The sequence below is a fragment of the Mirounga angustirostris genome, unplaced genomic scaffold (genome assembly GCF_029215605.1).
Source record: "Mirounga angustirostris isolate CCGP_5_RB_7025 unplaced genomic scaffold, mMirAng1.0.hap1 SCAF_4, whole genome shotgun sequence".
In the NCBI taxonomy this organism is placed as follows: Eukaryota; Metazoa; Chordata; class Mammalia; order Carnivora; family Phocidae; genus Mirounga; species Mirounga angustirostris.
The window spans coordinates 138,229,271-138,244,233 of record NW_026991712.1 but is presented as its reverse complement, the minus strand read 5'-3'; the positions used below and the strand labels follow the sequence as shown (position 1 = coordinate 138,244,233).

The window sequence follows — 14,963 nt, the reverse complement described above, 5'->3', positions numbered from 1 at the left end:
ATAATTCCCACTGTGAAAATGTCCTCGATGCCCAAGGTAGGGTGACCAGCTGTGCCAGTTTGCCAGGGATTATCCCACTGTTAGCACTGATAGTCCTTTTTCCCAAGAGAGCCCCCATGGGGGCGCCTGGGTGGCTCAGTTGGTTAAGCATCTGCCTTGGGCTCAGGTCCTGATCCCAGGACCCTGGGATGGAGCCCTGCATTCAGCTCCTCATGGGGCTCCCTGCTCAGTGGGGAGCCTTCTTCTCCCTCTCTCTCTGCCCCCTCCCCCCGTTCATGCTCGTTCTCTCTCTCTCTCACGCTCTCTCTCAAATAAATAAAAATCTTTTTAAAAAAAAGAGCGCCCCCATGCCTAGGCAAATCTGGACTCTTTGTAATCCTACCGAAAGCAGAGAACGTGAAATAAAAGCCAGCATGTATTGGTTCTGAGCTCCTCTCTGTTAGGTAGCCACAAATTCAGATATGAATAGTGATCAAGTGGCCCCTGCATCTCGGGTGCCTTAGAGGGAGAGACTGAATTATTCTGTAATTAACACAATTCTGAAATTGGGGGGAGCCTGCAACTTCAACTTTACAAAGGGGGATGGAGCATTTCTTTGAGCCTAGGCTTTTATAAGCCAAAATAAAATTTTTAAATGAGAAATTTCAGGAATTCAAGTTGCTGAACTATGCTGCCCACCTCTTTCTTCCTGTTTGATCTTTGAAGATTAGCATTCAGTATTTTTCATGACATTTATATTGAGGAAGGAATATAAGATTATTAAAAGCAGAGAAACTCAATATTGGGAACGCACATCAAAAGGTCTTCAAGACAAAGAAGGGATCATATGATTTGAAACCAGAGTTACTAGAAGCATGTGTGCTGCACTTTATTTTCTAGTTAACAGCGTAACATACGTCAAAATATGATTTAAAACACTTCTCACAGCTGAGCTGACATTTGGCGCGCCTCAGCCCTTTTTTGTTCTTGAGGATGGGGGTTCAAATCCAAACGAGGTTAACACTTTGTACTGGTACATATTCCTGGTGGATGAGGAAAACAGTTTTTTAGTTTAAGTAAAATGAAAACATCTGTCCAAGTCCTGAGGGAAAGAATTGTTTTTAAAAAGAGGGGGAGGGGATGCCTGGTTGTTGAAGCTGGAGATGGCCTCAGTAACTTTGCAAATGTTAAATAACTACACCGCTTGTTGCTTCTCTCACCTAGGATGATGAAAGTCTGTGTATGAGACTTTAGTTCAGTCTTCATTTTTCAGCACCATTTTATCCCCTAACCCTGTCTAAAGCCATATGGTAATGTCTATCAACTGGTCTCAAGTTCTTTTCATACTAAATCAGGGTAAACCCGGCTCAGTAAGTGACTGAACTTTTGCCACCTAAATTGTCTTGGTCGGTAGCTGTACGCTCTGGATAAGTTGTATTACTTAGCCATACTGCACAACAAAATACCACAAACTTAATGTTTTAAAACAATGCCCATTTATTAGCCCACGGTTTTGTTGGCCAGATCTGGGCATGGCGTGAAGGAATTCCCTGTTCAGGGTCTCATACAGTGTTGGCCAGACTGAGTTCTGATCTGGAGCTCAGGTTCTCTTCCAAGATCATGCATTTGTGACAGAATTCAGTAGCTTCTGGTTGTAGGACCGAGGCCCTGATTCTCTTGCCGGAATTTCTGTGAGCAAGAGACCACTGTCAGTTTCTAGAGGCTGCCCACATTTCTTGCCACATGAAGCCCTCAGTTTTCAAAGGTAGCAAAAGAGAATCTCCCTCACAAAGAATCCCTCTCACACTTTCAATTACTGACTTCAGGAAGAGCCCAGTCCTTTCTAAGGGCTCACCTGATCAGGTCAGGCTCACCCAGGATGACCTCTCTTTCTTAAAGTCAACTAGGTCATATACCTTAACCAAAAGAGTAAAAAAATGCATCATATTCACAATCCTGAGGCTTATGCAGGGGGTGGAGATCTTGAAGGTCATCTTAGAATTCTGCCCACCATAAGAAATAGAATGCAACATTTGCTTTTCCATCCTCTAGGCCTACTTTTAGGGGAAAAGACTGAGAGAGAAAGCCCAAAAAATGCATATAGTAGGACTTAATAAAATCTACTTTCCACTTGAAGGTACAAAAGTAATAAAAGTTAATGTAAAAATAATGATTTTGTAGTTGGTATACTTTTTTTGAGCAGCAGAGTACTACATATTTATAAGTTATAGAAGTCAGACTGAGTTCTTAATGAATTTATAATCTAAAAGAGAAGACAGAATTCACATTCAGTTAACAGATTCATAGTGGGCCTTTATTACATGCCAAGCACTATATTATTGTACAGCAGTGGCCTAGCTTTCCTGGGTTTATATTTTAGCAGAGGAAAACTCAGAAAGCAAGCAAGTAGGAACACAGTTAGAAACAGATGCACCAAAAATAACAAAAACAAAAATAACAGACGCACCAAAAGAAAAATTTATTGAGAGTAGCAATAATTTTTTAAAGAAGGCCAGAGAATTCACTTGGTAGAACATGAGACATTTGTGAGGCCGAGTAGCCTAGTGGTTAAAAACATGGACTCTGGAGCTAGATACCCTGGGGTTGCCTCCTGGCTCGGCAGCATTCCAGCTCTGTGACTGTGTACCTCCCCCTTCTGCAAAAATTGCAATCATAATGGTGCCTACCTCATAGAGTTGTTTCTGAGGAAGTGATGAATTCCCCGGGAGCACTTCGAACGGTGTGCTCGGCACATGGTCGGCACAGGCGTTGACTGTCATTCCGGGCCAGCCAGTGAGCGAGTGCTTGGCCGCTGTTCCTGCTTTCAGCCTTCACAGTGATTCTGAGCAGTAGGCATCTACCTTACTGGCTGCATCCTTCAGGCAAGACAATGCAGGTATAGGGAGGCTAAGTAACTTCTTCAAGGGCATGCTGGCTATTCGAACATAGGTATCTTGGGACACAAACCAGGTCTGTCCTGAGAGCACACATTCTTTACCCAAACTAATAAACTAAGACAGTAGAAGGACTACAGATAGGATTTATTTTCCTGGTTGGGTTGGTTTATCTAAAACACAAACACCCACAACAACAAATCTGATGAATAAGGCAGAGAAGGACATGGCTTAGGAATGAGCTGTGGCAAGGACATAACATCAATGCTATCATGTATGGGGAAATTTTATTAAAACATATGCCGTAATAAATGGAAGGTGGGTCCATGTGGAGAAAAATATTTTCAGATAAGCCTCTGCTTAGAAGTTTGCAATTTCAAGTGACTCATATCTGAACAGCTGATGCTACTAGTCTCCAGCAACTGCTATTAATGCAAGAAGCAAATCCAGCCAGTTGCTACCCACGTGCTCCATGCGTGCACACGCGTGCACACACATCTCACTCCCACCTCTCTCCAAAGCCCCAGTTCCACTTATCAGCTCAGGAGCCTCTGTAACCAAAGCCCATCTCCCATCCACACAGGAGCTCAGCTAATTGTAAAAACACAGGATGTTGGCCAGCCAGCGAGGTCAACTGTGATCCCAGTTACTCAGTACCTCCAAATACAATAGAGCCAAGCCCCCAGAGGCAGACTGGCAGGAAGCTGTCTTTCCCAGCAATTTCATTCCCAAAACAGTTCCAGGAGTTCTAACCTCTTTGTCCCTTGAGACCCAATGGTTGTGGACCTTTCTAAGTGCCTGCACTTTCCACTTGGTGCCCTGGGGACTATGCTTACAATCTACGCCCCGCCTGCAGCTCTCCAGCCCCTCTGCTCTGCGGGCTCCTACTGTCAGTGATTCTTCTCCTCCATCGTCTACTTTGTCACTGTCCTCCCGACTTGAACCTGCAATGTGTCCCACGGGGCTGGTCGAACTCCTCGAAATCACCCACCGCCCCCCATCTCTGCAAACACCTTCCTCTCCTTATGTCTGGTTCTGTCATGGAAGGGTCACTCTCCTGGCCCCCTAATTTTTTATCTGCTTTGTTCAATTCAATCAGCATATAGGGATGCCCCTCTGAGCCAGATGCTTGGTGCTGGGAATGCAATGATGAATAAATAGGTCTCCATGCCCTTAGGAATTTACATTCTAGTAAGGAAGAAAATCCCATAAGCAGATCATTTCAAAACAATGTGGTAACGATCTACAAAGATGCACCCAGGTTAAATGAGAACACAACCCATCCTGGTACTTCAGGAAGACTCTGAGAAGGAATTATGTCTTTCAACATGAGTAAGAGCTGGTTAGCCAGATAAAGAAGAAGAGGAAGAAAGTCCAGGTAGAGAGCCTGGGCAAGATGGTAGATCCAGGGAAAAGTATCCCTGTTGAGGGATGCAATTGAGTGATGCTGCTGTTTCAGATGTGAAGCAGAGTGGGCATCGATAAAGGAAGGGTCGATGGGAATAATAGCGTGGGAGGTTTTGCAGCACCATGTTAAGAAGCCTGGATTTAACTCTGTAGTGCATGGTTTCTGAAGCTTTTTATATCACAGGCTCGGCTGAAATTAATGAATCCCATGACCCCATTCTACCAAAAAAAGTTGATGTGCACACACGTACACATATAGTTATACAGACACATACAAGGTTGCCCACAATTTTAGTCTCCCAACCCACACCCCCAGAAGTCAATCCACATTTAAAGCCCTGTAGATGGAGGTAGCGTAAGCTGGGGTTATGGGGCGGGGGGAGGGGGGTGTCTCTTGCACTACTTTCAGCAGAGAATTACATGATCACATGTTAGTTTACATACGTTACAATGAAGTATCATGACATGCAAGTCTGGAGGCAAGGAGTATAGTATAAAGATGTTCTCTGTTCTAGCAAGAAATAACAAGGCTGTGAGCTCGGGCACTGGTGATAAGGCTTGAGAAGAAGCTAGAAAAGCAGCAGGTGTTGGTGAATAATTGAAGGTGAGTCATGAGGAAGAGGAGTCAGAGGGGCCTTCAGATTTCCAGCTTGAGAAACTGAATGAACAAAATGAAATAGAAGGCTAGTGGAGAGGAGGAAAGGTAATGAGTTCATTTTTGGACATTTTGAATTTGAAATGTCTTTGAAACAGCTGGGGAAGAACTAGGCAATTGAGTATACTAGGCTGAAGTCCCGAGGAGAGGTCCAGGAGGGGTCATATGAGAATCTATCAACTTGATCTTCATTGCATTAAAGTAGGATATAAATACCAATTTCTAAAAATTCAGAAGAATGTTTTAATTTTACCTTTTTCTTTTACCTTAACATAATTTCCCCTTGAACAAAATTTTATTTATTTATTTATTTGTTTATTTATTCATTTGTTTATTTATTTATTTATTTATTTATTTATTTATTTATTTGAGAGAGAGGGTTGGAGGAAGGACAGGGACAGAGGGAAAGAGAATCTCAAGCAGACTCCATGCTGCGCACAGAGCCCAATGTGGGCTTGATCTCACAACTCTGAGATCAGGACCTGAGCTGAAATCAAGAGCCTAACACTTGGGGCGCCTGGGTGGCTCAGTCATTAAGCATCTGCCTTTGGCTCAGGTCATGGTTCCAGGGTCCTGGGATCGAGCCCTACATTGGGCTCTCTGCTCAGTGGGAAGCCTGCTTCTCCCTCTCCCTCTCCCCCTGCTTGTGTTCCCTCTCTTACTGTGTCTCTGTCAAATAAATAAAATCTTAAAAAAAAAAAAAAAAAAAAGAGCCTGCCGCTTAACCAACTGAGCCACCCAGGCATCCTTAGAACAAAATTTTAAAGAAATAACAAAGGATCCTGCATTTACTGTCACGGTGTTCCCCTACTGGAGTCAAAGGAGCCACAGGACCACCATGATATCATCAAAAAATCATCAAGATATCATCATTTTAAAAAAAAGCTAGCTAAAAACCCCAAATTGGTGCATTCTCTTCTCACTGAAATGCCCTGTCTTCACTTTCACCTTACATTCACAGTCCTACATAAATCCAAGTTAAAATCTGATGGATATAAAGGGCAGCCAAAAAAATTCAATTTTAGATCCTAGTTGATGTTTTAATAGGAAAATTCCTTTATATTCAGTTTTATGAAATATAGAATAAAATCATTTTATTGTGCCAAAATGTTAGTAAAATTAATATATTGTTGGGAATTTGTAAGCTATCATACCTGGCCATGAAATTGAACATGGAGCCTTCTAAATGATTTCCCCCACAATCCATTCTCCACAAAGCAGCCAAGGTAATTTTGTAAAAGTAAACCAGAGCATTACTCTCTCTTGAGACTTAACACCATCCACTGGGTCCCCACTGCTATTCAAATAAAACCCAAACCTCCCATCCTGTAGTGCCCCACCCTAATTATATCTCACTCATACCCTCTCAAGCCCTGCGTGATTCTTTTTTTAAGCCTAGCTTTTTCCTGACTAGAACTATTGTGTTTTCATCTTCCTGGAAGTATCTGTCCTCCATTTCATAAAGCTGGCTCCTTTTCATCTTGTCTTTGAAGTATCATCTCAAAATCCTCTCCTGACAGAGGCCTTCCCTGACCACCACATCTAACCCTTGACTACCTGCTGCACTCTTGGTCACATTACTCTTTTATTGTCTACATGTCACTTATCATGTATTTTTGTTTTGTGTACTTGTTTTGTTTTGTGTACTTCATTGTATACTGGAGGCATAAAGGCTGTCACTTCATTTGAATTGTTCCACAGTATGTTTATGGGGCGCCTGGATGGCTCAGTTGGTTAAGTGACTGCCTTTGGCTCAGGTCATGATCCCAGGACCCTGGGATCAAGCCCCGCATCAGGCTCCCTGCTCCTCGGGGAGTCTGCTTCTTCCTCTGCCTGCCGCTCCCCCTGCTTGTGCTCTCTGTGTCAAATAAATAAAATCTTAAAAAAAAAAAAAAAAGAATTGTTCCAAAATACATAATAAGTCGTTAATATTGGTGGAATGAATGAACTAATTGAACTGATAGTGTTTCCATAAAATTAGTAAAACAAATTAGTAAATAACCAAAAAGCACTCTGAACTATGTTGCCAATGTCTGTAGTTGGCACTGGTAAATGAACACCTTTCAGTAGCTCCCAGTTGGCTGAAGAAGACAATAGGCAATTGTAATCCAGTGTGATAAGTGCTAATGAGGGTCCTCTTGGATCACAAAAGAGAGGAACCTAATCTTGTCTTAGAGGATCCCATAAGGAATCGTGAGCAAAGTTAAATCTGAGAGATGTGTGAAGAAAAATGGGGGGAGAGAGGGTGGAAGGGATGTGGTAAATGTCTAGATAGAAGGAACAGCGGGAGCAAAACCCTGTGGCCAAAGATGGGAACCCGAGACATTTTAAGTACTTCTCTGTTCCTGGAACATCCTCCCAAGGTAACTGTAGGGTACGATGACGTAATAATGTATGCGAACGTATTATGAATGGTGGCTTGCCATGTAAGTTTTGATTAATAAGCTCAGACTTGTACCTAATGATCACTTATTACCCCATAGTTTCTGGTATTCAAAGAAAAAGGAAAGCATTTCAGAGAAGGACTTCGAGTGAAGGCTCTGAAAGATCCCGGGACTTTATTCACATTCTACACTAGTTGGGTACAGTCCACAGTCTTCGTTGGTGGACTGAGTTGGCGGGGGGGGGGGGGGGGAGGTGTTGCCTTGACAACGGAGCTCACGGCCAAAGTGAAACGGTTGGACGATTGGCTGCGAAGGTTCCCAGGGGCCTGCCCCCCGTCGCTGATTGGATGAGGGGCAACCAAGCTCCGCTACTTTCCCGCAGGCGGTCCTGTTGCTTGGCAACCGATTTGCGACCTCCCTCGAAGCGGGCACCCACTGACACCTGTGAGGCGTGGATTACCCCGACTAACGACCGCCCTCCGCTGCCTCTGCTTCCCCCTCTCGCGCCCGCTTCCCGCACGAACAACGCGAGCTGTCCCAGGTGCTCCTCCAAGTTTGCCTTGAGCCTGGGCTGTGGGCTGGCACCGCAGCGACACGCCGCAGTTGGGAACGTGCCCGTTTTCCTTCTGGAAGTCTCGGTTGGGAGGAGTCAGAGGAGAAAGAAAAGTCTCTGTTGTAAATCCAACTTAGAGGCACCTTCCTTGGGAGGACAGAGCGTTCTGGGGCTCTAGAAAACAAGCGGTTTACGTGAGTTTACTAGGGTTGGGGGAGTGACCCATAACCTCAGACACCTGTCTCAGGAAACGCTAGGCGTGTGGGGACAAGTGCCAGACCCTTTGTTGCCTTATCATGCACTGCAGAACTGACTTCTTGCTGGAAAGAGACTTCCAAGAGTTGAAGGAGAACAAGTTTAAGGTGAGTCCTGGGAACCTGGAGGGATGTGTTTCGTTGGGGTACGAATTTTTAAAGATTTTTTTTCTTTTCATTCGAGACACAGAGATACAGAGAGAGAGAGAGAGAACATGAGCAGGGGGAGAAGCAGAGGGAGAGGGAGAAGCAGGCTCCCTGTTGAGCAGGGAGCCCGATGCGGGGCTCGATCCCAGGACCCTGGGATCATGACCCGAGCCAAAGGCAGACGCTTAACGACTGAGCCACCCAGGCGCCCGGCACTACTCCTTTTCACTCACCCTATATGTATAATCTATCAGCTGCTGACTCCACTTTCTTTTTTTTTTTTTTAAAGATTTTATTTATTTATTTGACAGAGAGAGACACAGCGAGAGAGGGAACACAAGCAGGGTGAGTGGGAGAGGGAGAAGCAGGCCTCCCGCTGAGCAGGGAGCCCGATGCGGGGCTCGATCCCAGACCCTCGGATCATGACCTGAGCCGAAGGCAGACGCTTTTAAAATCATTTCAATCCGTGTTTATTCTATAAGGCATAATTTAGTTAAACCTAATTTGCCACTACAGTGTTGTTATTTAAAGAATGGATTGCACCGTAACAATCATCTTATGATAATACGAATTATTATGATTTCATAATAATAATAAAAACATGGAGCATATTGTGCAGAGTAATTTATGTGTACTTAAGCCCTATCAGAGGGTGATGAGGAGGTGCAGGGTTGTGCTCATTAATTACAACATTATTTAATAAGTAGTGTTTTGTTTTACCTACCAGAAACCTAAGCCCCAGAAAGGTTCAGTAAATATTTGGCCCCAGGCTTCCATCACAGGGTTTTCTGATTCCAAACCCCTCACTCTTAAGTCTTAAACTCTACTCCTCACTGTCTAGTGCACTTTTTGCCAAATGCTGTCATATATATTACAGTGAGGTCCATCGGTGCCACAGGCTGATTTATCACTTATTCTATGGAGAATAAAAAATGGAAGGGAGGGGGAGGGAGTACTTAAGAGAAAGAATAGAAAGAAAGCCGCCTTAGAGGGAGGGCTCAAAGGGCTATCAACAGTTGCCTCAGGTGTAGTTCAATGGCATTGTTCTGCCCAACCCCACCCTCCACCCCGTGCTATAGAAGTATTGTCTTCACTGGAGATGTTAGGAACAATTATTGCGTCCAACAACAATCCGACATACCAACCTAACATCTGATGTTGTTTGTTTCTGTTCTACCTGAACTTTGTGGTTCTCAGGTAAAAGAGAATTTGATGAAGAAAGAAGTGATATGTAACTACAAATAATGTAGATAATAGAGATATAATGTTTATCCAGACTAGCATATAACCTACTTAATAACTATGTGGTTGCTCAGAAATATTTGTTCACTATATTTAAGTGTATCCCTCAGCATAAAGGATAAACTTTTCCATGAAATACATTTCTTGTCCCTCCATTGGGACAGTACCACAAGCGTAGGAAAATTTTATTTTTATATACAAGCATAATGTTGGAGTTGTGTTTTTCTTTTTTTTTTTTTTAAAGATTTTATTTATTTATTTGAGAGAGAGAGAGAATGAGAGACAGAGAGCATGAGAGGGAGGAGGGTCAGAGGGAGAAGCAGACTCCCTGCCAAGCAGGGAGCCCAATGCGGGACTCGATCCCGGGACTCCAGGATCATGACCTGAGCCGAAGGCAGTAGCTTAACCAACTGAGCCACCCAGGCGCCCCGGAGTTGTGTTTTTCTTTTTTTTTTTTTTTTTTTTTTTTTAAAGATTTTATTTATTTATTCATGAGAGAGAGAGAGAGAGAGAGGCAGAGGGAGAAGCAGGCTCCCAAGGAGCAGAGAGCCCGATGCGGGACTCGATCCCAGGACCCTGGGATCACGACCCGAGCCGAAGGCAGACGCCTAACCATCTGAGCCACCCAGGCGCCCCGGAGTTGTGTTTTTCTTAATGGAAATTTTCTGCTCCATGCCCTCCATATAGCATCCGTATAGTTTTTTAAAGTTTGGAAGAAATGCATCTTTCCAACCATTTCCACCTTTTCTATTTGGAATCTTAAACTGACCTATTGATTTATATAAGCTTTTTTTAATAAAAAAAAAAGTGGACTTTGTAGTCCACTTGTGATTTCCATGCTTATGATTTATTTTAAATTTACTATTTTGTGTGTTTCTTGGACTCTACCTTAACTTCTGTGTAATAAGACAGTATATAATATATAACATCTCCCCAAATCAACAAATAAATAAATTTATCAGGAAAAGAAAATGTGGAGTTTTTGGAATTCACTGTAACTTGACATCTGATTTTCAAAGCTGTGATATTAAATCTTTTCTTCTGCTTTGATTTTTTTTTTTTAATTAAAGGGTATTACTGCCTTTCCTGTAAGTGAAGATCTAATGGAATGGGGAGCCGATATTGAAGGTCTACAAAATACATTTTGGCATGGTTTGTGTTTTCAAAACCAATTTACTTTTTTAAAGTCTTTATACCATTATTAGCCCATCTTCTTTACGTGTATAATAAGGTTACAGTATATAAATTCTCTAGCATTCTAAAGGTATTCACATGTTATTTTTTTCATCATGTTGCTTAATTTCTTGCCATTTGTTAATGTAGATGGAAATTTTAGATTTGAATTTTTCCTTATGCCAAATTTTAATGTTATTACACTTTTAAGAAGCAGACACAATAAAGCATATCAATTGGGAATATCATGTAAGTCTTCCATTAAATCAGAGAATAACTATAAAAATTCCTACATGCATAAAAATCCCACAATTATCTCTCATTTTTTTCCTTCATGATTTTTCCCCAAATTTTTATAAATCAAATTCTTGAGAAGACTGGGCCACTATAATCTTTAATGGCCATGCACTCTTTCTTTATGGATTAACAAAATAGAGTTGTTGAGTGAAGTAGGGGAGAAAAATGTAAGTGGTTAATTATAATAAAATCTAATATGTGCTATTAATGGATCCTGACTGGAATGCTGAGAAGACAGTGATTAGTTACTTTTGTCTTAGAAGGTCAGGAATGGCTGGCTTCTCAAGGAAGTGACATTTGAGTTGAATCCTGAGGAATGGGTAAGAGTTTGTTAGGTTTGGAAGGAGGGGAAGGAAATTCAGTCTGCGTAAACAGCATGGCAAAAGCTTATGAACAAGAGACAGTTCTAAAACAGTGAGTTCAGTAAATATGAGCAATACAGTGAAAGGGGCAGGTGTTAGGGGATGGAGTTAGTGGATGGAAAGGACTGGTGGGAAACAGGATGAAAACACAGTGGAATTAGATTGTGAGGAGTCTATTAGACTATCTAGAGGACTTTATGTACCGTATGATCCAATTTACTTATAAAACTCTAGGGACCTCGAGGAGGCTAAGCTAAAGAGAAACTTCAGGTTTCAATTAATCAATACAACATGACACTTAAGTTATTATTTTAAGTAAAAATGTTTGTTTCTTTATCATAGGATTATTCTTCCAACTGAAAATAAACTTTACGTCACAATACAATTTTGTCCCTCCAGTTGTGAAATTCCTAACAATTCCTTTTCATCCAAATGGTAAGCGCCAAATGAGATTTTTGTCGTTGGGGCTCTGTCCCTATTATCCTTGTTCCTTATAAGTGTTTGATAATGTTTCTAAAAACGTTGTTATGGTTATATTTAGTAAGCATGCTTATCGGGGAAAATACAAAAAGGCAGAAAAAAATTATCACTTTGCTAATTCAGAGAGCTATTCCTCTCAATATTTAAACAAATGTATTTTCTTTTTACTATGTATGTATTTCTTCTACATAGTTGAAGTATTACATATGAAGTTTATAAAATGACATGTTTATTTCTGGATTATTAAACAGTCTTCAAAAGGTCATTTTTAATGACTAAATGATAAACTTAACTATTCTTGTATTCAATATTCTCATTTGATCTGATTTTATTATCATAAAAAATAATGGACTGACATTAACATTTTAGAAAGAAATGAGTTAGATTGCTAGTCAAGTTATATACAAAATGAATTCCTGATGTATCAAAAAGTCTAAAAGTTTTAAATACTAAAAAGAAGAAAATCAGGGGCACCTGGGTGGCTCAGTCATTAAGCATCTGCTCAGGTCATAATCCCAGGGTCCTGGGATCAAGCCCTGCATCAGGCTCCCTCCTTGGAGGGAAGCCTGCTTCTCCCTCTCCCACTCCCCCTGCTTGTGTTCCCTCTTTCGCTCTCTCTCTCTGTCTGTCAAATAAATAAATAAAATCTTAAATAAAAAGAAGAAAATCAAATAGAATTTTTAATCGGCTTGGGAGGAAGGCTTTTCTAAATATGATAAAACCTAGTAACTGAAAAAAGCATGACACATTAAACTACATAAACTTTTTAGAACTTCTCTACAGCCAACAGTATTATAAACAGAGACAAAATACATTGACTTTTGCAAACCAAGATACAATATTTGCAATGTGTAAAACAGAATATCTACATATAAAGAACACTTAAGAATCAATAAGAAAAAATAAAGCAATATAAAAACAGGCAAAGGCTATAAACAAACACTTGATAGAAGAAACATAACAAAAATAAACATAAAAAGGTGTTCAGCTTCACTAGTAAGAAAATAAATGCATATTAAAACAAAAATTTATGATTCATTGCTTATGTTTACAAAATGTTAAAAATTTAACAATTTTAGTAGGGGTGGCAAATGTGGGTGGGTGGGTTCTCTGATATAATGATGACCTCAGTGTGACCTTTTGGGGAAGCAGTTGATAGTTTCTAATCAGCTATAAAATGCAAATAGCCCTAAATCCCTGTAATACCGTGTTTATAAATTATTCTATAGAAATACTAGCACAAGTGTGGAAGAGTATGTATAATATTTAAATATGTTTGTTCCCGGTAACAATGTTGGAAATAGGGAAAAGGGAAATAATCCCAGTGTCTGTTAATATAGGAATTTTTAAGTAAAATATCTTACAGCTGTATACATCACAAGGAAGATATAAACAGCTAGACTTTTTGGTCACTGCTATTCCTAGAATATTCCTTACCTGGCACATAGCTGGTGCTCAAATATTTTTTCATAAATATGTCCAGAAATATGTTGATGATTTACTGTTAAATGAAAAAAAAAAAAACCTTCAAAGAATAACACGTGAGATATAATTCCATTTAATAAAAAAAAAAAACAAAAACGATACACACAGTCACACACACGTGTGTATGTGTATTTGTATAGACCAACTGGTAGATTTATTTTTTTGAAGATTTTATTTATTTATTTATTTTGGAGAGAGAGAGAGAGAGCACATGCATGCACATGCACACAAACGGGGAGGGGCAGAGGGAGAGGGAAAGAATCTCTCAAGCAGACTCCACTCTGAGCACAGAGCCTGGCATAAGGCTTGATCTCAAGACCCTGAAATCATGACCTGAGCCGAAACCAAGAGTCAGATGCTTAATTGACTGAGCCACCCAGGTGTCCCTAGACCAACTGGTAATAACTCTGAAGAGGTGGTATTAGTAGGCAAGGGAGCTTTCATATTTTACTTTACATACTTTTTTTTATTTGTAAAATATGATTTATTTTGTTATTTTTTATTATGTTAATCATCATGTACTCTTTTTTTATGTTAATCACCATATATTACATCATTAGTTTTTGATGTAGTGTTCCATGATTCATTGTTTGCGTATAACACACAGTGCTCCGTGTAATCACCATGTACTTTTATATAATTTTTTCCAAGTATATTATTACTTTGTAATTAAAACCTATTTTTAAGGTATAAAATTAAATTTATGGTACACAATTCATTGTATACAGTTGCTATTATTTGCTTAACATAAACAGGAGTGGAATTACTGGTTAAATGTAGTGGGGGTCAGTGTTCTCATCCCCTAGTCCCCACACCTTCCATTTCCACAGAATACGGAGAACCTCTGTCTCTAGGAGGGAAAGTACAGAAAACTTGTGATTGCTCTTCTTTCCCTCCCGCACTCCTTGAGTGACTTACCTATTGAGGAAATAGGAGAAAAAAATTGAACATGTGTGGCTCAACACTTTCTTTCCAGCCAGTCTTCCCTTAGAATGGGTTCCCTATGGCTTTCTCCAGGCAGGAAACAGGCAAGCCTTCAGTTTGGGTGTTAAGTTCAAATCAGGGGGACTTTGTGGAGCTCGAGTAAAGCCATTGATCACATGCATTCTCCATTTCAGTCTTACCTACAATAAAATTGATTTTTTTACTTCCATCTTTCAACACTTAGGTCTATTTCATTATATATGAGCTTGGGAGGAGGGGAGTATGATTTATTAGCCTCCAAACTCCGAAGGATGGCTCTATAGGGTTCTGTCTTCAGATACATAAAGCCAGGTTGCCTTTTGGGATGTTATTTACACTTCCATCAATAACTGTGTATAAAGTCGTCATTTTAGCACTCTCCATATCTGGGCATTGAAACTTCAGAGGCATTTTTTGCCAATTTAATAAGAATGTCACTGTTATTTTAATAAGCACTTCTTTGAATACTTGTGAGTTAAACATTTTTTCATGTCTGTTGATTGTATTTCTTATTTTGTGAACCATCAGACTTAACAGTGTTATTACATTGTCTTAGATATTGCGAATATTTCCCTTTGTCACTAATTTTTAAAATTTTGCTTATGCTGGTTTTTTTTATACCTGGGATTTAAAAAATTTTCTGTAGTCAAATCTATTAGTCTCATCCTTTGAGATTTTTGCAGTTACT

The 14,963-nt window shown here is 40.4% G+C and overlaps 1 protein-coding gene across 3 annotated transcripts in view; it reads left to right on the top strand.

Moving 5' to 3' along the window:
* The window catches only part of LOC123859532 (inactive tyrosine-protein kinase transmembrane receptor ROR1), a 478,330-nt gene that overhangs the window by 404,887 nt on the left and 58,480 nt on the right, over positions 1–14,963 (top strand). Inside the window, exons 1-3 of one of the 3 annotated variants that reach the window (XM_045897499.3) lie at positions 6,786–8,234; positions 10,586–10,667; positions 11,690–11,782. The exons of the other annotated variants lie outside the window; for them this stretch is intronic. Of the exons in view, the coding sequence (XP_045753455.1) occupies positions 8,169–8,234; positions 10,586–10,667; positions 11,690–11,782 (241 nt within the window). The 5' untranslated portion in view covers positions 6,786–8,168. Of the gene's footprint in view, positions 1–6,785; positions 8,235–10,585; positions 10,668–11,689; positions 11,783–14,963 lie in introns of those variants that run through there. 3 annotated transcript variants of the gene reach the window in all.